The 21904-nt window shown below is 34.7% G+C and overlaps 1 protein-coding gene across 16 annotated transcripts in view; it reads right to left on the bottom strand.

The window, feature by feature from the left end:
- znf385c (zinc finger protein 385C) overlaps window positions 1-21904 on the bottom strand; it is a 259074-nt gene that overhangs the window by 42144 nt on the left and 195026 nt on the right. For 8 of the 16 annotated variants that reach the window (XM_087244162.1, XM_087244165.1, XM_087244163.1 and 5 more), the window contains 2 exons: window positions 14555-14697; window positions 7488-7598 (listed from right to left, as the gene is read on the bottom strand). In XM_087244162.1, the coding sequence (XP_087100288.1) occupies window positions 7488-7598; window positions 14555-14697 (254 nt within the window). The remainder of the gene's footprint in view (window positions 1-7487; window positions 7599-14554; window positions 14698-21904) is intronic. The other 8 variants (XM_087244168.1, XM_087244171.1, XM_087244169.1 and 5 more) reach the window with 1 other exon arrangement.

The following is a 21904-nucleotide window of genomic DNA, read 5'->3' as shown; positions in this document are numbered from 1 at the left end:
AATAAATCATTCTTACAATTAGTAAATAATCATAATAATTATAGTTTTAGTTTTGGTCCAAACATTTTCAATTCAGTGCTTGTTAAAAAAGAAATCTGTTAACTGCTTAGAAGCAGGCCCGAATTAAGAACTCAGGGGCCCCTGGGCACATTGTCTTGTAAGGCCCCCTACCTGGCCGCACCCCTACAGTTGAATTTAAAAAATAAGAATAATATAATAATTTTTAAATAAAATGAATCTATAATTTGTTGCCCACATATTTAAATAAATGATATATAGTGCATATGTATTTATAGTCTACAAAGATTTAACTTATTTTTCAAAGCATTGCTTACTGGTTAATGCTAGCTTCTCATCATTTAAAGTTACCATAACGTCTTCTTCTGTACCCTCATTCTCCTGATCATGGGTCTGTTTAAAGATGGTGTGTATGGAAAATGCCTCAATAAAGATGCCTCCTTTCCTCTTTCTCTCGCGTTTGCTAAATCCACTTGTCCACTCATTTTTGATCTATGACAGATATAACGTTACACTAAAGTCCGCTCAGTTTAGTGCGGGTTATTACAAAACTGACGTTTCCGCGCTTGACCAATTACAGTATTCTGTTTAGTTAAAGAAAAAAAGGCAGTTTAAATATAATAATAATATTAATATGTGATCGCGATTTTTTTGCTCAGAGGAAATAACGTTACAGTTGTCAGTGGGAGGCACCTATAATAAGGCTAAACATTATTAAATACCCACGAGACACTTGTGACTTTATATCACATTTGCATTATTTTTAAAAAATGTTTCCTTCCTGTTAAAAATAAATATATTTCCAATCTGATATGTAATGAGGAGAAAAAAAGTAGCACGAGTTCAGCTGATGGTGGATTCGAACCGAGTTTATGATTAATCGTGTCAAAAGATGATGCTGTGCGCCTTACAAGGTGCGCCACTGCAGCTGTAATGATTAACAGCTCTTTACTCATATAGTCTCTATCAATCAGGCATCGATGGGCGTAAACCCTGAATAGCTTATTCCAACTAGATGCGCTATTTGCAATTAGCCAAAAAAGACACTCCGAAATTGTCTTTTTTTCTCCCCCCTCGCAGGGGCCCTAGTGCGTACGGGCCCCTGGGCCTGTGCCCATAAGGCCCATTGGTTAATCCGGCCCTGCTTAGAAGTGTTTCTTTTTTTGTTTAGAAACGAGCATCAGTTTTGTTTTTTAAGAGATTTGTTTTTGCTAAAGATGGAGACAAGTAGGATGTCTTGTTTTTTTATTTTGTTAGGGACTTTTTTAGTGCTAAAAAGTCAGTGTTGTTTTGGTTTATTGTTTTAGTGTGTCTGAAGTTAGTTAATTGGCCTTAGAAAAAAAGAGGTAGCTGAATGCCCCTAAATGAAGCTAATGTTTTTGTTGATGTTGTTGTTCATCTGTCCTTTATTTTATAATAATTTTTTTAGGTTGTTTTTTAAAATCTTTTTTGATGGATAGAACAGGTTAGAGAATTAACAGGGAATCATGGGGAGCAGAGAGAGGGGAAGGATCGGCAAAAGACCATGAGCCGGGAATCAAACTTGGGTCGCCGTTAGTATCTTGATGCTATATGTCAGCACACTTAAGCACTAGACTCTTGGCACTAATGACTTCCACTATTTTTACTGCTTCTTAACAGGGTTGTAAGAACGTGAGCATAGTGTATGGTTTATAATATTTGTTGTCTTTAAGTTTATTGTTTGTTAGTTTCATTGATAAATAAATAAGTAGTTTTGAATAATCACTTAAAGGTTCAGTATGTCGGATTCAAACCTAGTGGTTCAACTTGGTATCACAGTCCAAATTCAAAGTATTAAGAGGGTTTTTTTTCACCCTGCGTTCACACCAGACGTGGATGAAGCGTCAAGTGTGAGTGATTGACATTTTAAGTCACTGTAAAGACGTGCAATTTTCATGAATGAGGTGGCGTGAATGATGCGATTCACGTGAATGAAACGGCGTAAACGGCGTGTTTGACGTTGGAAAATCTGATCTTTAGAGGACATTCGCTACGTCTTAACCAATCAGGAGCTTGCTCTAGTATAGTCCTGATTATAATGTAGCGCCTGTTGTTGGTGTCCCAAGGGGAAATTATCTTGCCGACACCGGAGAACAGTTCATCTAACTGGGATCGCTCAGTTAGAAGCACTGCTGAAAGCATCTGTCATCCAGGTATAATTTCTGGAGGAGTTGATGAACTCACAAAACTGGGTGCAACTCTGACAGGATCTAGTGGACTCAGACACGGTGCCGAAGAAATCTACGCTGTTTTTCAGCCTTCGTTTTTACTTCAGTAATACTTGAATTGTTTGCATTCATGCAATGTACCATACATTTATAATCTGTATCTCATTTTGGAGGCTGCTACTGATCTCTGAAGGTTAAATTTTCGGCCACACCAGCACGCATTGAGGCAGCCTGTATGACTGAAATGAAACATACTGTGTTTCCTACCAAGGAAACCTGGGGTGCAAAATAAAATTGGGTAAAATGGCAGTGGGTGGGATAACAAATACAATTACACACAAGGGAGAATAACTGACTTTAAGATTGTTTTTCAGATAAACAATTATGCCTACTACACTTAGTAGATTTCTTAAATATCTGCAAACACACTATGGAATTTTCATGCTTTAGAAGAGTCAAAAACGTCCATATAGCACCTTTAAAAACGTATAAATGAATCACTTATTTGTACAACTTGTCGCCACCTACTGGCAAGTTAAATATCATGCTTGATTACCCATGACATGCCTAAACCAACACAAAAACACAAATTCAGCAAAATATCCTCAAATTATTGTTATTATTATAACAAGTCTAAATGTTTAATCTCTTAATTCACAGAATTTAATCATTTTTTTACTAACTAGAGTCTACCTTTTTCACTTATCTTTCAATATTCAATTAAATACATTCATTTAATATCAATATTTCAATAAATCAATAAACATTCCAGCACAAGCAACACTGACTGAACTGTTACGGTAAAAATGAATATACAGCCATCAAAATTCTTGCAAACAGCCTGAAACTGATCAAGTGTCGCTCAGAGGTTGACACACACATACACACACTAAAAGTAAGTGAGACATAACTGTTATTGACAACACAAGCAGCATGAATCTGGCAGTGGAGATAAGCGATGCTTTCATGTCTCTCAGCTTCACAGATCTTCTCTCCATGCGCAGCACTGGACTTGCCAGAAACAACAAAGACTGATAAAGCTGCTGTACGGTGCAAGCAGAGTTATATAGTAAACATACATAAAAAGATGCACTATAAACTTGTATGATGTTGTGGAACATACAATGTGATGGATAGGGAGGCTAGAGATTCTGACCATTTTTGTTATCAAATAAGGACGAATAATAACCATTGAATTATTGTTATAAGACATACAGTATATGTGCATTTCATTTCAGGAGGGCCGTACAGACCTGTCAAGATTCTACTAGTTTCAATGCTGTAAAAAAATACACAGAAAAAGTTTCAGTTTTTTTGTGATTCATGTTTTTTCCTGTCTATTTATAGTTATGAATTTCATTGTGGGATTTGATCTCTGCTTTGTCTACTTTTAGTAGTTTGAACGTATATATTATCAGGGGTGAATTTAACTAATGAGCAAGTTAAGTTGCTGCTAGGGCTCCATAAAATATGATAGCCCCCAAATAACTACCTAGAAGTATAAATTATACCTATAAATTAATATATATAACATCTTTTTCTATGTAATTTTGTACATTGAAGGTCCAATAAATAAGGGGGGTGGTGGTGTGTTGTGGAAAGGGAGGGGGTTGTGGTGAATTGGGTGGGGCACTTCAGTTCAGTTCAAGGCACTTTCTATCCAAGACTAAAAAGGGCATGTGCACTGCACAGGTTGAGCCCTATGTGTGCACGTGCCTGTGTCCCTGTATGTTATATAATAAATAAAATATTTAGAATTAAGTCTGTAAAATGACAGAAAATTACAGGTAGTTTAGTACCAGGGTTTTGTACTACATTTAAGAACACCAACTCAGACAATAGACAGTAGCTATCAAGATCACCAGCGATCTAGGCTTTGCAGATGGCTAGAAAACATGCATTATCACTCGGACTACAATTCTGCCACTATACAGTATGAACAACAAATCCCAGAAGTCATCAAGTGCTCCATTCACTCCTGCCACAGCTGACAGTCATCCGGACATTAACACAACTCTGTTAACTAATCATGAACTGATTAACTGGACTATTAATTCACCTCTCAAACACGCACGCACGCACGCACACACACACACACACACACACACACCCACCCACACACACACATACACACACACACACACACACACACACACACACACACACACACACACACACACACGTTGCTGTCTTGTTATCCTGTAGCATTACAAAACTGTCTATTGTCTAGCCTTGCCTTGTTTTGCTGTCAGCTAGCTCTCTGCAACTCTCACATGGTCACCCACTGAAGTAAGCAGGGCTGTGCCCGGCCTGGATAGGAGACCACATGGGAAAGCTAGGTTGCTGCCGGAAGTGGTGTTAGTGAGGCCAGCAGGGGGTGCTCAATCTGCGCTCTGTGTGGGTCCTAACGCCCCAGTATAGTGAAGGGGACACTATACTGCTCAGTGAGCGCAGTCTTTAAGATGAAACATTAAACTAAGGTCCTGACTTTCTGGGGTCATTAAAAACCCCCGGAATGTCCGTCGAAAAAGAGTAGGGGTTTACCTCGGCATCCTGGCCAAACTTGCCTAGTGGCCTCTGTCCATCATGGACTCCTAACCATCCCCATATCATAATTGGCTTCATCACTCTCCTCTCCATCTATCACCTGGTGGATGCTGCACACTGGTGGTGGATTGTTTGTGTTGTTTTGCCTGCCTGTCCTGACCCTATTTGCCAGGCCTTTGCCTGTTTCTTGGCTATGATTCTCTGAATGCTTCTGTTTGCCCCTGTCATGACCATTGCCTGCCTGACTAATCTGTTTATTGAACTGCATGTGGATTAATCCTGAACTGCTTCAGCTGTGTGCGCTTGCAGTCAAGGGGGATCTGGGCCAGGTGTGTGAGAGAAGTGCATGATGGCATGATCTGCATGGGCTGGACCACTAGTGATTGTCACAATAGCACTTCAAACTATTAAAAATGTCGACAAAAGTACATTTTTCAAGATTTTCAACATCAAACATTGTTGGAGGAAAGATCAAAGTCATAATGCAATTCAAATTATAAGTAAATATTGAAAGCTGCTAATTTAGGGATTTATTTCCACCAAAAAGTTAGATCTAATTGTGTTAATTCAGTGGTTTAATAAGATTGATTCTATGTAAACTGTATTTATGATGCAGGCAAGCAGATGAGCCCACGATATAAACACAATTCATGCAATAATATCTCAAAGCATTTTCTTTATAATGGTTTTCAGTGCATGTGAAAATGATTTATCATTGCAATTTAACATGTTGCCTTCCTATTCTGCTCACTATACATATACTCTAAAAATGCTTAAATGTAACACAACAGTTGTCCATGTTTTCCCCAAATTTGGATTGAAACAAATTACAGTAACATTTTTAGAGCATAAACACCTGGTAAAAGTGTATAATAGTTTGTGGAACAGACTTTAGTTTGATTTGTTATGCACTTTCAATCTGTACCTCTGAAAGCAAAAGAATCATGTGAAATGCAATCGAACGAGAATGAGTTTTGTCATCTGCAGGTGAGATTTTTTTTAGCGAATGGCTTGGAGATTTTTGGTTTCGGTTCTGTACACAAAGCTATCAAATGACTCAAAGCATAGTAATATGAGTCGCATGAAGCACTTTTAGAATGGTTTTTGGTGTTTGACAGTTGTAATCATCTGAACTGCATGAAGATACTTCAAAAATACTTTGTGCTCAATGTAAAAAAAAAAGTTACAGGCATACAGATTTAGAACAACATAACACATGATAGAATTCAAATTCTAGTTAAACAATGAACAATTCTAAAGAAAAGTTCTGTCTTTGACATGATGTAGCACCAATTTTATACAAGCAATAATAGATTTAAGGTTGTGCTATACTGTATTATTCATTATACAGTAAGACCTTTTATTGCTTTATAGTAATTGGGTTACAGTTAGTCTGCAGTAATTATAACAATTAGGATAATAATACAATAGAAGGCAATGGGAAGTACTATTTAACAAGTCAAATGTGTGTGCGTGTGTGTGTGTAAAAGGAGAAAGAGAGATGTTATAGGAATGGGTAAAAAAAAAAATCACATTATCAAAGACAAAATGTGACCCTGGATCACAAGTCATGTTTGCCAAATTAAAAATTAAGGTTTATACATTATATGGAAGAATAAACTAAATAAATATGTTTCAAGTGATGTGTTTGTTAGGATAGGAAAAAATTAGGTTGAGATAAAAATAAATCTGGAATCTACGGCTTAAATAAATCTAAATATTGAAAAAAACTGCCTTAAAAATTGTTCAAATGAAGTTTTTAGCAATGCATATTGCTAATCAATCCTAATCAAAAACTATATATAGTAGGGCTTTTGCAAAATAACTTTATGGAACATGATCACTAATTCATCTTCTAACAACAAATATGCCTATACAAAATAAGCCTTAAAAATAAGGTTTTGTGATTTAGGGTCACAAATAAAAAAGCAAGGACAAAATGGTGACAGAAAACAGGAAATAATGAAAGAAAGAAAGAAAGAAAAAAGAAAATAATGAAAGACACCAAGAAAGTAGGCATGAAAGAAAGACAAAACAAGTGTGCAAAAAAAGAAGCAAGCATGAAAGAAAGCAAGAAAGCAAGCAAGAAAGAAAGAAAGCTGAAAAACAAAACAAAAGAAAAAGCAAAAAAGAAAGAAAAAGAAATAAAGCAAGCAAGAAAGAAAGAGCCAGGAAAAAAGAAAGAAAGAAAGAAGGAAAGAAAGAAAGTAAACAATAAAGATAGAAAAAAGAAAGAAAAAAGAAAGAAAGCAAGAAAAAAAGAAAGAGAGAATGAAAGAAATCAATAAAAAAGAAAGAAAGAAAGAAAAAAGAAAGAAAGAAAGCAAACAATAAAGAAAGATAAAAGAAAGAAATGAAAGAAAAAAGAAAGCAAGCAAAAAAGAGAGAAAGAAAGAAAGAAAAAAGAAATAAAGAACGTGAAAGAAAGAAAGAAGAAACTGAAAAAGAGGAAAGAAAGAAAGAAAGAAAGAAAGAGAAAGAAAGAAAGAAAGAAAGAGAAAAAGAAACAAAGAAGGAAGGAAAGACAGAGAAAAAGAAAGCAAAAAAGAAAACAAGAAAGAAAGAAAGAAAGAAAAAAAAAGCGCAAGCAAGAAAGAAAGAAGACAGAATAGGATAAAGAAAGAAATGCTAAATGCTGTAAGGGATGAAACAGCTTTTACCCGTCCAACGGTGATGTTTACTGTCTGTCATCACTACTGCAGAGGGTAAAACACACACACACTACACACTAACCGTGGAGTTGAAGCGCAGGTGGCAGATATTGCATGAGATGACCTGTTTTTTCTTCAGGGACTGAGGAACACCAAACGTATGGTTGATCACGGCCTTCTGCACTGGGTCCATCTAGGGAACAAAAATTAGGGTTAAAAAATATAAATTCCATAGGAATCAAAATCAACAGACTCTCCAATAGACTAAATCAGACAGCCATAATCTGGACACCATGCTAACACACACACTCCACATCACATCACAATAGGAGTATGTTCATGGAGCCAGATCAGTCTCAAAATAACACAATTGTATTTTTGAATCGTGTTTTGAGTTTATGAATTGAATTTGTGTATTTACAAATCGTGTTTTGAATTTATGAATTGGATGTGTGTATTTTTGAGTTGTGTTTTCAACTTACAAACTGGATTTGTGTATTTTTGAATCGTGTTTTGAATTTATGAATTGAATTGGTGTATTTATGAATTGTGTTTTAAATTTACAAATTGGATTTGCGTATTTACGAATCGTGTTTTGTATTTCACAAATTGGATTTGCGTATTTTTGAATCGTGTTTTTAATTTACGAATTGGATTTGCGTATTTACGAATTGTCTTTTGAATTTAGGAATTGAATATATTTATTAATTGTGTTTTGAATTTACTAATCGGATTTGTGTATTTTTGAATCAAGTTTTGAATTTATGAATTGAACTGGTGTATTTATGAATTGTGTTTTGAATTTACAAATTGGATTTGCGTATTTACGAATTGTCTTTTAAAATGACAAATTGAATTTGTGTATTTTTGAATCGTGTTTTGAATTAACGAAGTGGATTTGTGTATTTTTGAATCATGTTTTGAATTTACAAAATAAAATTGTGAATTTTTGAATCATGTTGTAAACTTATGAATTGGATTTGTGTATTTTCTAATTGTGTTTTGAATTTAAAAATCAGATTTGTGTATTTTTTAATCATGTTTTGAGTTTATGAATTGAATTGGTGTATTTTTGAATTGTCTTTTGAATTTACGAATTGAGTTTGTGCATTTTTGAATCGTGTTTTGAATTTCTGAATTGAATTGGTGTATTTATGAATTGTGATTTGAATTTACGAACTGGATTTGTGTATTTATTAATTGTGTTTTGAATTTACACATCGGATGTGTGTATTTTTGAATCGTGTTTTGGATTTATTAAGTGAATTAGTGAATTTTTGAATCGTGTTGTTAACTTATGAATTGGATTTGTGTATACTACAAATTGTGTTTTGAAATCACGAATTGGATTTGTCGACTTACAAATCGTGTTTTGAATTTACTGTTTATGCTACACTGAAATGATTCATTGGGTTTATAAAATATTCTCAAGGTGAGAAGTTGCAAACAACTTATTTGGGCTGAATTTAAACAAATAAATTAAGTTAAACATTGCTAAATTAAATGTGTTTGTTTAAATTGTTTGCAACCACTCACCTTAAAAAAATAATAAATCCAATAAATATTTTATTTAGTGTACAAAGCCAATCATAGTAGACAAGAAAAACAAAACATATAAAGTAGTCACTGCTGGTTGAAGGAAAATAGCGCTTTTTTAATGCAATACAATGCAATGCAATACTCCAAAGTGTGCATAAGCAAAAAAGATGGCTTGAAACATAACTCCAGATTCTGCAGCTGGTCACGCGTCTATTTGTTTTTTGAGCCTCAAGAATGTTGAAGTTGTTCATCCGCAGTCAATCCTGACTGGCTGGGACGCTGCCAGGTCAATGCGTGTGTAAGTGTGTCAGTGAATGTATGTGTCTTATCAAGTCGCCTATTGTTGACCGTGAGTACTGGAGAAGGTCTGGAGACGAGCATGATATTATTGCAGGAATGAGAGAGATGAGAGATGACAACAGAAAGGAGGAGAAGAGATGCGAGGCAGAGCAGTAAAATCAAGGGAAGAGAAGCTAAATTAAAAGAAAGTAGACAAGAAGAGAAAGGATGATACGAGATATAAAGCAGGAAGAAATGCAAGACCAGAGATGAGAATAAGTTGCAATACTTAATATACACTATTAGACATTTTACTGTATTTTTGTGGTAACTTACTGGCAGCAGTTACTGCAACTGGCCATTTATATTAAACTACCTGTAAATGTGTTTAACAGTAGCAGGACCCTACCGCATATTCATTTCTTACAGTAAAAGAGGCTTCTTTTTATGGTAAAATGCCCTTTACTACATTTAAATTTTACAGTAAAAATTTTTTACAGTACTTTTACTGTTATTTGTTTACATTTTACACTAGCAGTTGTAATATTTTAGCACTTACTTTTGAATTCAATTGAATTCAATACTTGCTTACAGTAGAATACCGCAAATTCCTGATATGCAGTAAGTTACTGTAAAAGTTTTAAATGGCCCACAATGCAGTGCATTTCACAGTAGTTGTAACACAGGGATGCAGACAACAGAGATGAGGATCCACGTGCAAATTATTAATAAAAGTAGTCAGGCAGGCAATGTTCAAACAGGTAGCAAACAGGAGCTTGAAGTTAATCCAAGACCGTAGTCAAAAACAGGCAAATGGTCAGGACAGGGCAAAGAATCAATAACAAGGAAACAAGGCTTGGATAAGGAAAGACTAAACAGGGATACACTTTGTGGTGTTACAGATGAATAAGACTTAAGTCCAGAAGTGTGTGTGTGTGTGTGTGTGTGTGTGTGCATAGTTCATAGTCCAGGTAATCATTGGACATTTGTTTCAGCTATGTGTGTGTGTGTGTGTGTGTGTGTGTGTGTGTGTGAGAGAGTTTCCACACTGTTGACAACTGTAGCAAGAGTTGATTTGCGCAAAGCAACCTGGTATTTGTAGTTCAAGTGGTGGCATGTGTGTAGTTCTCCAGTGATCTGCAAACATATAATAATAAGTCGAATAAATTGATGCAAACTGTTGCGTTATTTTTTTGTTTTGTCTAATCAATATTTTTTAGAGTATAGAGAGAAAAAGGCATCAATAAATGGACTAAATAAAATGGATTTAAATGTCTAGAAAAAAACAAGGCGAGAAGCAAAGCAGTACAATAAAAAAGACAAGCGTAAAATGACATGAGTTAAAATCGAAACACTGAAAGTCAAGAAAAGGGATGAAATAAGCAGAAAAGAGAAAAGAAATGAGACAATAAACAGTGAACAGAAAATCATTAATGACAGAAAAAACAAAATGGCTGATCCAATCAATAAAGGTTAAGCGATACAATCAAGAGAAGTGTGAAGAAATGGAAAAGCAGAAATGAGGAGAGACAGAAAAGCTGAAAACGAGAAAAAATGTGACGAGAAGCAATGAAGTAAAATAAATAAAGGTGAGAAAAGATGAGAAGAATGGAAAAATTTTTTTTTGCTTTCATGTGTTGGTGCTTAACAATGACAATAAAATAAAGAAAATATAATAAAAAAGGTAAATATGGTAAGATAAGTAAAAAAACAAAGCAAACGCTGAAACCTTTAACCACTGACTTCCATAGTAACAGGGTTTCTGCAGGTTTCACCAAGTTAAATTTAAGACTTTGAGACAATTTTTATGAATAAAATTTTAGACTGAAACAAGGCTAAACGCCAAGAAGTTCTTTAAATGGCCCAGATGGAAAATATTTATATTTGCCCTATTAAAAAAAAGAATAATTTAATACATTTAATAATACTATGATAATTATATATTAATTAGCAAAATACTTTAAATAGTGTCTCAAAACAGACAAGCTCTAGATGTAAACATACACTTTTTTCAACATAAACTTACTGTTTACATAAACAACTGTTTTGAAAAATGACAATAAACTAAATGTATGCACAACAGTCTGTCCTGGTCTGTGACCTCAGCAGTAAATGGGGAACTTTTAAACAAATAATACTCTGATTTAGGACATTTCAAGACTTTTTAGGACCCCATTGACACTCTTTAGTAGCAAACACAAATATTATGAAAGTCAATGGTTAATGGTTTTTAAGCATTTTTCAAAGTATCTTCTTTTGCATTTTAACAGAAAAAAAGAAACTCAAACAGGTTGGGAACAAGTAAAGGGTGGGTAAATGATGACATAATTTTCAGTTTTGGAAGTAAACTATCACTTTAAGACACCATCACGGGTGATGAAAACATGCTGATGATTACTGCTGAGGATAGACAGACAAGAGGACACGAAAAGTAACAAAGCCAACAAGGTAAGAAGAGATGAGATAAGAGACAAAACCAGGGCGACACATCATGAAATGAAAAGAGAAGAGACAAGGACATAACAGAAGATGAAATGAAAAGACAAAGCAGCTGTAGAGAATGACATGAAGTCAAAATCAACAATAGAGAGAAAAAAAGAGGAAAAATCTGAGCAAGAGAAGAGAAGAAAAGAAAAGAGCAAAGAAGAGAAAGGATAACATCTAGATTATTATAAATTAATCATTGTAAATATACGGATTATTTTTATGAATTATTACTGTTTTATCCATTAATGTTGATTATTAAATGTACAGTTTATTCTGATTTATTAATGTGTATTCTTTATTTAATTATTATTGTAATTATAATATTAATAATAATAATAATAATAATTATTATTATTATTATTATCAATATTATTATAATATATATTATAATATATTTACTACTACTACTATAATCTACTGTGATTACTTATTTTTTTAATAAAAAAAAGAGAGAATAGAAGAGAAGAACGTATAGTACAGTAGAATAGAATAGAAAAGAGCAGGAAAAAGAAAGGAAAAGGAAAAGAAAAGAGAAGAAGATAATATGAAAGGAGAATATAAGATAAGATAGAGAGAATATAGTATAAAACAGAAAAAAATAATTAAAAAAAGAAAATAGAATAGATAAGAAAAGAAAAGAAGAGATTAGGAAATGAAAAGAATAGGTAATAGAGTAGAATGGAACAAAAAAGAATTAAAGATAATTGGTTAGAGTAGAATAGAAAAGAGAACAAAAGACAAACAATAGCAGAAAATATGAAGAGAAGAGAAGAGAAAAGAAAAGAAGAGAGGGAAAAAGTAAAAGAATAGAAGTAAAGAAACGAGAAGAGAAAAGAACAGAAGAGAATAAAAGGGAGTATAATAGAATAGAAAAGAGAGAAGACAAGAGAAGAAGAGAGTAGAGTAGAATAGAATGGATAAAAGAATAATAGACGAGAATAGAAGACAGAGTAGAACAGAATAGCATAGAATATACAGTAGTAGAGTAGAATAGAATAGAAAATACAACAGAGAGAATACAAGAACAGAACAGAATAGAACAGAAAAGAGAACAGAAGGCAAACGAGAGTAGAAAATATGAAAAGAAGAGAAGACGGCAAAAGATTAGAAGTAGAGAAAGGAGAAGAGAACAGAAGAGAATTGAAGATAGAGTGAAATAGAATAGAACAGAAAAAATAGAAGACAAGAATAGAAGAGAGGGTAGAGTAGAATAGAACTAAAAAGAGAATAATAAACAAGAGAATAGAAAATAGAGTAGAATAGAACAGAAAAGAACAGATCAGAGAACAGAAGCTAGCAGAAGAGAACACAAGAGCAGAAAAATTTAGAAGAGAAGAGAAGAGCAGAGCAGAGAAGAGCAGAAAATAAAGGAGAAGAGAGGAGCAGTAAGGAAAGCGCAGGGAAGCAGTGGAGGATAAGAGAGGAGAGAGGTCACTGACAGCTACTTTACTGAAGAGACAGGTGCATTTATCACTCTAGCGTACGCACACGCTCACGCACACACACACACACACACACACACACACACACACACACACACACACACACACACACACACACACACACACACACACACACACACACACACACACACACTGTTAGATCTGATAAGAGAGGACACCAGCACCTGCCCATATATTAACAAATGCATATACTGTGTTCAAAAGTGCGCCCATTCTGAGTTCACTATCAATGTACTTAAAAACATTACATATAAACTGTACTTGTTTATTTAGTTTATGAAGACAACTTATACAAAATTTTCTAACGACACGCCTTTGACCTAGGTGTTATATTGTTAATGAAGAATTTATAAGGACATTCGGTGTGTCCTCATAATTCAAAACACTTAAAAAGTATAACTAACAGGGTCTATTGACATTCAAAGTTTGCCACAGGTTTCCTGTGAGGATTGGGTTCATGTGCAGGGTAAGGGCAGGTTTTTACACTATAATTAGACCTATGGAGCGTTCTCAAACCATCTGTATGTGTTTGTGTGTTCAGGTTTATGTAGTTTAAGAGGAAACAAAATTATTTAAGGGGAGACATGGTGGTTCAGTGGTCCAGTTTCCCCCACAGTCCAAAGACATGCGCTATAGGTGAATTTAATTAACTAAATTGGCTGTAGTGTATTTGTGTGAATGAGTGTGTATGGGTGTTTCCCAGTACTGCGTTGCAGCTAGAAGGGCATCCGCTGTGTAAAACACATGCTGGATAAGTTGGCGGTTCATTCCACTGTGGCGACCCCTGATGAATAAATGGACTAAGCCGAAGAAAATGAATGAATGAATGAAAATTGTATAAGGACGTAAATGTGACCTATTACAATGTTATGATGTTTTATGAGGACATGTCATGTTTCAAAATGTCTAAACTTCCTAGTTAACAGGTGTCTTTTGACATTCAGAATTTGCCACAGGTTTCCTTTGAGGTTTGGGTTCATAGTTAGGTGTTAGGCCATATAAGTGGTTTTACAGTGAAAAGATAAATTACACCTATGGAAAAAGTCCTCATAAACCACACAAACAAGCATGCATGTGTGCAGAAAGAAAACCCTGTTACACGCTCGCCGCCTCCAAAAACAGCACAGAGAGTCTGAAACCAAATCTAGATCCTAATCTTGAGCTGCTGCTCGACTCTTCAATCTAAAATTACTATCTAACACAATACGCCTCTGTTTAGCGAAGATTCTGCACTTTTAAAAACACCCCGCAGCCTGCTGAATCCCTTCTTGACATTTAGAGCTGACATTTGGGACCCGACAATGACGTTAAAAAAACGTGTCCCGAGTAAACTGTGGACACTTGTGGGAAGGTTTTTAGGAGGTGTGGATGTTGAACTCACGTTGTTGAAGTTTGGGAAGAGGCTGAGCGGGGAGGATCCGCTCAGCCGGAAGGGCAGGAAGTGTTTGAGGTCCAGCGGCGTCTGCAGCGGACGACCCTGCATTGGTAATGAGGCCAGCAGGGGGCTCCCCTGAGCAGCCGTACCTGAGCAGAAGAAAAGAGACAAAAGAGCAGCACGCATTAGACTAAATCACTGATGACCACAGGGCAGCAGTTCAATTATGCTATTAGAACACAAACGTCAGGATCAATGATGAGAATGGAGATACACAATGCAGGATCCAGTCACTTATTTTATCATTGCACAATTAATGATCTACCATGAAATCAGGGGCGTGGCTAGACATAAAGCTCAACTGGGGCAGTTCACCCTGCAAAAAAATTTAATAAATAAATAAATAAATATATATATATATATATATATATATATATATATATATATATATATATATATATATATATATATATATATATATATATATATATATTTTTTTTTTTTTTTCCATTTATTCTTTTGTTGGCTTTGTGCCTTTATTAATCCGGGGTCACCACAGCGGAATGAACCGCCAACTTATCCAGCACATTTTTGGGAAACCTCCACACACACACTACGGACAATTTAGCTTACCCAATTCACCTGTACCGCATGTCTTTGGACTGTGGGGGAAACCGGAGCACCCGGAGGAAACCCACGCAGACGCAGGGAAAACATCCTAACTCTACACAAAAACGCCAACTGAGCCGAGGATCGAACCTGCGACCCAGCGACCTTCTTGCTGTGAGGCTACTGCGCCACTGCTTCGCCATATATATATATATATATATATATATATATATATATATATATATATATATATATATATAAGAACAATTATATATAATTATAAATAAAAAACAGTTTTATTGTTATTATACAATTGTTATTCTAAAAAAATAACAGAAATTACTCCTAAATGTAACTGGAAAACAATCAAAAGACACAACTGGAGTGATGCTAAGAATCTTTTTCATGAATATTACTTTTATTACAATGGAATTCTATATAAACAATACTATAGAATATAAAAAGATGTTTATAGAATTATCTGTTGTGTGTTGTCTTAGCCCTGACTCATGGCAGAGAATTAGGTTTATTAAGTCTTACCTCCCTGACTCATCATCCGTCCTTTTTGCTGGAGTCATGCTTAATGTTAAATAAAGTCACTATTTTATTATTTAAACTTTGTTTTGTCGACTTGCATTACTCACTGAGTGACGGCACCTCCACATAAAAGACTGTTATAGCGGTTTCACAAGGCATGAGCGGCGCGGCTATTTTGGCGTGCATGTTTACAACCGGGACTTATAAATGCAGCGTCAAGCAAGAGCGGTGTGTGAGGCACGCGGTTATGTTTTTGTCTGCGCACTTGCTCAGTTAGCTTTTTGATTAAACTACATTGCTTTCATCAGCGTTCGTTTAGTTGCACATAGAGAATGACGCTTTTATTCTGGGATTATCACTCTTAATAAATACACTTGCATAAAGTAACTTGCATCTCAAAGCTTTTACTGGGGCACTGGCGATTTTAATGGGGCACGTGCCCCAGTGAATGGGTATAGCGATGCTCCTGGATAAGACACAACTTTTGGTGTCTGCAATTATATGCATGTTAAAGGGTCACGAAACATCAAAACACACAGCAACGAAGGTTTTGTTTTCATTTCCCACTATGAGAGCGCAGCTGGACTCTCAGTGGTCTGCTAACACGTGACAAAAATATGTTTGTAAGGAACATGTTTTACCCGAGAGCTTTTCGCATCTGGAAATGGTGAGATCAGAATTTGCTGTTGGTCTCCTTTTAAAAAAGACACGGCTCCAGTTGGTGTTGCTTGTCCTGTCTCTACAGATTTGGAAAGTATGTGATGAATGTTCTTTGTTCATGTTTAATCAGAGGCAAAGTTAGTTAGTATCGTCAGCAGTACTCCTTCGGTTTTTAAAGACATCTCTTAGTCAAAATGATTTAGTTACTAAGTTTAAAGTATGTTAATATCACTTTAATATTATGGGCTGAAAGATCCACTGTTAATGCTCCTCTCTAAATGTAAACATGTAAACACCTTAATCAAACTAGTACTGTCGTGTAGGATTTTCGCCACATTTTGTGACAGGATAGTCTATACACACACGGCTTTGTGATGCTACCTACAGAGTGCATCTAAGTTACAGAAAAAAGATTTTTTTTTATGAAACAATCCATTAAAACTACACTCTTCCAGCAGTTCCTCACATCCAATATCAAGTTTGTCAGGGGAGGCATGCATGAAATGTTCCTGAATAAAAGTGAAAGTGCCAAACATTAGTTAAAGTCGACAAATTAAGAATTTGGCAAATAACTCAACTACTGATGTCACTGTCTTTCTCCTCTGCGTCTGTGTTTGTTTTGCCTCAGTGAAAATCAGCGCATGCTTGAACTGAAACTCCCCTTTTCATGCAAATCCTTCCCTTTTTTGCCACTCGACACTCCCACCTAAACAAAGCTTGGCTCACCCACTTTCCTGGCTATTTCCAAAAAACACCCTGCTGAGACAGGGGGCCTTTCATGGCCCTTTAACGTTGCTAACGTGATATTATAGAAAACATATTGAAGTATATAATCTGCTTTAATATTTTAAGTAACTTCTGTTGTGCATATAAAACACCAAAACATGGGTGAAACAAAGTCATAACCTTTATGTAAACAATAAATGACACTTTATTTTTGGACACGTGTTCATTGAACTTGCATTGTATTTTATTCGAAATGACTCTTGTTATAAGGCGACGCAGTGGCGCAGTGGGTAGCACGTTCGCCTCACAGCAAGAAGGTTGCTGGGTCGCTAATTCGATCCTCGGCTCATTTGGCGTTTCTGTGTGGAGTTTGCACGTTCTCCCTGCGTTCGCGTGGGTTTCCTCCGGGTACTCCGGTTTCCCCCACAGTCCAAAGACATGTGGTACAAGTGAATTGGGTAGGCTAAATTGTCTGTAGTGTATGAGTGTGTGTGTATATATATATGTGTGGATCTTTCCCAGAGATGGGTTGCAGCTGAAAAAGCATCTGCTGCGTAAAAACTTGCTGGATAAGTTGGCGGTTCATTCCGCTGTGGCGACCCCAGATTAATAAAGGGACTAAGCCGACAAGAAAATGAATGAATGAATGACTCTTGTTATAACTATACAGAATGGTCTATAAAATACTTTAGTCAGTTCTTCTTCTGTAAATGATAGTAAAAGTGTCATGTAGTCATCATTATTTTAATTTTTTTTCTCTGCACAAAACTGGGACAGATTATAATGTATGAAAATAATGCTGCATTACACATAAAAAAATGTAGGCCTATTAATCAATGAATAGTCCCCAATTACATGACATTTTAAAGGTATGTAAATATAAAGAAAAATAAATGAAATACCTAAATAATCAAAATCTTTACATTAATACAAACATGTTTTTTGCACAATTAAAATACAGATTTTTTTAAATAAATGACTAAGGCTGCACAACATTTTGTTTTAGCATCGATTTCTCAATGTGATCATTCATAATAATCACATTGTAGGATCTGTAAATTCGGTTTATTCATCCTGCAGGACATTTGAGTAGAATTATAGCTGACCAAGAATCAAGGCATGTAGATTTCAAGTGCAGAACAGTTACATCATTTGGGTATAAGAATATATAACAACAAAAAATCAGTTGTATTTAATTTTTATACAAAGAAGATTATGCAGTGTAATTTGTTTACATTTAATTATTCAACAACAACAACAAAAAAAAAAACGCTGTCTGTTTCCTATATGCAGATCAACTGTCATATGAAGTCATGCCAATCAATATAAAATTATAAGTTCTTTTCAAATTGAGTCACTCAAGTCATCTGGTGAAGTAATTATATTCATATTGCAATGAATATGGCAGAAAAACAAAACATTGTGATGTCAGATGTTTCCAATATTGTGCAGTCTTATAATTGCCTATTAATTATTTCTTAACCAAGGTATTTGTAATGTATTAATTGAAATATATTTATCTCTCTCTCTCTCTCTCTCTCTCTCTCTAAATATAGTTTTTCATGTATGTATATATTAAATATAATTATAAAAATGTACCCAATTTTAAAAATACTAGGTTTAGTCAACTTAAAATGAGTTTACTTTCTTTTATCGGCAAAGGGACTTATTGCGTTTTACAGTGTGTGTGTGTGTGTGTGTGTGTGTGTGTGTGTGTGTGTGTGTGTGTGTGTGTGTGTGTGCATATGTGTGTGTGTGTGTGTTAAAGTACATTTTTGAAGAAATTTATCTGACTTCACAGTTAAATCTAGGGAAAAAAGTCAATTCACTAACAACTTCTATTTTAATTTTCATAATAACTTTCAACCTGTGCTTACCCCCTCCCCCTCCATGTAATGTTAGGTATGCAAGGGTGCAGGTGAGACGTCATTTTTTTGAGAGACACTCAAATACATAACTAGTGCTTCATGTGCAACGTCTATAAGTCATGTAAAACAATTAATTGCAAACTAAAATAAATAAATATTTGATTTTATGGTTTGGAATTGGATTTTTTAAAATGAGATTATTCACATTTTTTTGTGATTATTTTGCGTTTAAAATAAGAATTTTGCATGTCCAATAAACTTTTTGTAGATTTTGTGTTGGATTCAGCGATCACAAAATCACAAAAAACTAGGGGGTCTGATATAGGCAACTATTTTATTACAGGAATACTATTATTATTATTAGCATTTACTGGTCCTATCTGCTTGTTAGGTGTAGCAAGGATAGATAGTCAATAGTCATTTATGATTTCTGTTCAGTCATATCACACACCCTGGTGAATCTTTAACAAAATCACATTGTTGACTTCAGTCTCTGAACTTATCATACCAATATTTATTTGATTTATAATAGACGAATCACTGTCAGTCCATCTGAGATTAGGCATACATTTAACATCTCAATTATAGTTTGCAATAGTACACTGCAAATCTATATTAATCCTATTTCTTGTTCAATTTGGCATCTGATAGTGTCGTCAAATTATTCTACAACCTCATCATGAGTGTTAATATTGATACATAATGACAAATATGTTGAGGAAAAGGCATTGATCACATTAATAATGCACCAGCATAAACACACACATACTGTTAATCTGAATGATCAGGTGTGAACTGGAGCACATCGGCCAAGAGAAATGGACACCATGGGATATGGGATTTTTAATGGTGTCTGTGTGTGTCTATGTGTGTGCGTCTACAGGGATATCATGTTTCTAATGGAGCAGGGATGTAGAGGTTTCTCATTTTCCAGTTGACTGAATCTGAAATTCAGGAGCGTACAGATACTTACCCTACTACAAAGATCAATCACACACACTCACACACACACACACACACAGACACACACAGACACACACACACACACACACACACACACACACACTACATGGAGGCCTGATATCAGTCATTTAATTCTACGTCAAACTGTCAAATGTGTGTGTGTGTGTGTGTGTGCATGTGTGTGTGCATGTGTGTGTGCGTGTGTGTGTGTGTGTGTGTGTGTGTGTGTGTGTGAGTGTGTGTGATTGATCTTTGTAGTAGGGTAAGTATCTGTATGTGTGTGTGTGATCACACACACACACACACACACACACACACACACACACACACACACTACATGGAGGCCTGATATCAGTCATTTAATTCTACGTCAAACTGTCAAATGTGTGTGTGTGTGTGTGTGTGTGCATGTGTGTGTGTGTGTGTGTGTGTGTGTGTGTGTGTGTGTGTGTGTGTGTGTGTGTGTGTGTACTGAAGCTTTCACCTCACAGAAGTCCAACATTAATCATAGCCCTGACAATTTATTAGAGCGAGTAAACACACATCCTGAACCTCAGCATACACACACTACAGTTATGCTCAGGATTAGGCCTCTCTTAGTGTGCAAAAATAATATGGTGATGTGTGTCATAAAAAATGCGTAAAAAAAAAATGGCACATCTTTGTATATCTGAGGGTGAGTTGTTATTTTTAACTAAGAAGTGAAACTTAAATTAGTACTGTTTATTTTGGTAAATGATTTATTATATATTATATTATATAATTTATTATACATTACACACATTTGAATTCAAATACAAAATTAATACTATGCATTAATTTAAAATGTATGTTAATTGTATTATTATGTTTATATTAAATATTTTACTGCAAATACAACATTTCTATAAAATTTATTTACAACCAGGTCTGTCATTTGTAACAGGAAAACAAAATGAAGGAAAGAACTAAATAAAAACAAAACACTTAACGAAACAAAAGAAAACAAAACACAAAACAAGACACGACACAAAAAAAAACACGAGACGAGATGAGACAAAGCACAAAACAAGACGACACCGAACACGAAACAAAACAAAACAAATGAAACACAAAACAAAACAAGACATGGCACAAAACAACACAAGACAAGATGAGACGTGACGAGATTAAACAAAACACGAAATGATACAAAACAAAAGAAAAACAAAACAAAACAAAAAAAACGAAACAAAACGAAACGAAACAAGACACAAAACAAAACAAAACAAAACAAAACAAAACAAAACAAAACAAAAAAAACAAAACAATAGGTTTTACCCAAAATTAGTGTTGGGCAGCGAAATTAAAAAATACTATTTGTTTTGCATATGTGGTAGCAACAAAAATATACAATAACATTTTGCTACATAAATAAATAAATATACAGTTAAAGTCAGAATTATTAGCCCCACTTTGAATTTATTTTCTTTTTTAAATATTTCCTAAATGATGTTTAACAGAGCAAGGAAACTTTCACAGTATGTCTGATAATATATTTTTTTTTCTGGAGAAAGTCTTATTTGCTTTATTTCGGCTAGAATAAAAGCAGTTTTAAATTTTTTAAAAACCATTTTAGGGACAAAATTATTAGCCCCTTTAAGCTATTTTTTTTCCGATAGTCTACAGAACAAGCTATCATTATACAATAACTTGCCTAATTACCCTAACCTGCCTAGTTAACCTAATTAACCTAGTTAAGCCTTTAAATGTCACTTTAGGCTGTATAGAAGTGTCTTGAAAAATATCTAGTCAAATATTATTTACTGTCATCATGGCAAAGATAAAATAAATTAGTTATTAGAAATGAGTTATTAAAATTATTATGTTTTGAAATGTGTTAAAAAAAAACTTGTCTCTGTTAAACAGAAATTGGGGAAAAAATTAAACAGAGGGGCAAAAAATTCAGAGGGGCTAATAATTCTGACTTCAACTGTATATATAGTTTGTACCATATACATATTATATATCTACA

This window comes from Danio rerio, chromosome 3, assembly GCF_052040795.2.
Source record: "Danio rerio strain M-AB ecotype USA chromosome 3, GRCz13ab, whole genome shotgun sequence".
Classification (NCBI taxonomy): domain Eukaryota; kingdom Metazoa; phylum Chordata; class Actinopteri; order Cypriniformes; family Danionidae; genus Danio; species Danio rerio.
Note: the sequence above shows the minus strand (reverse complement) of the source record. Positions and strands in the feature narration are given on the sequence as shown.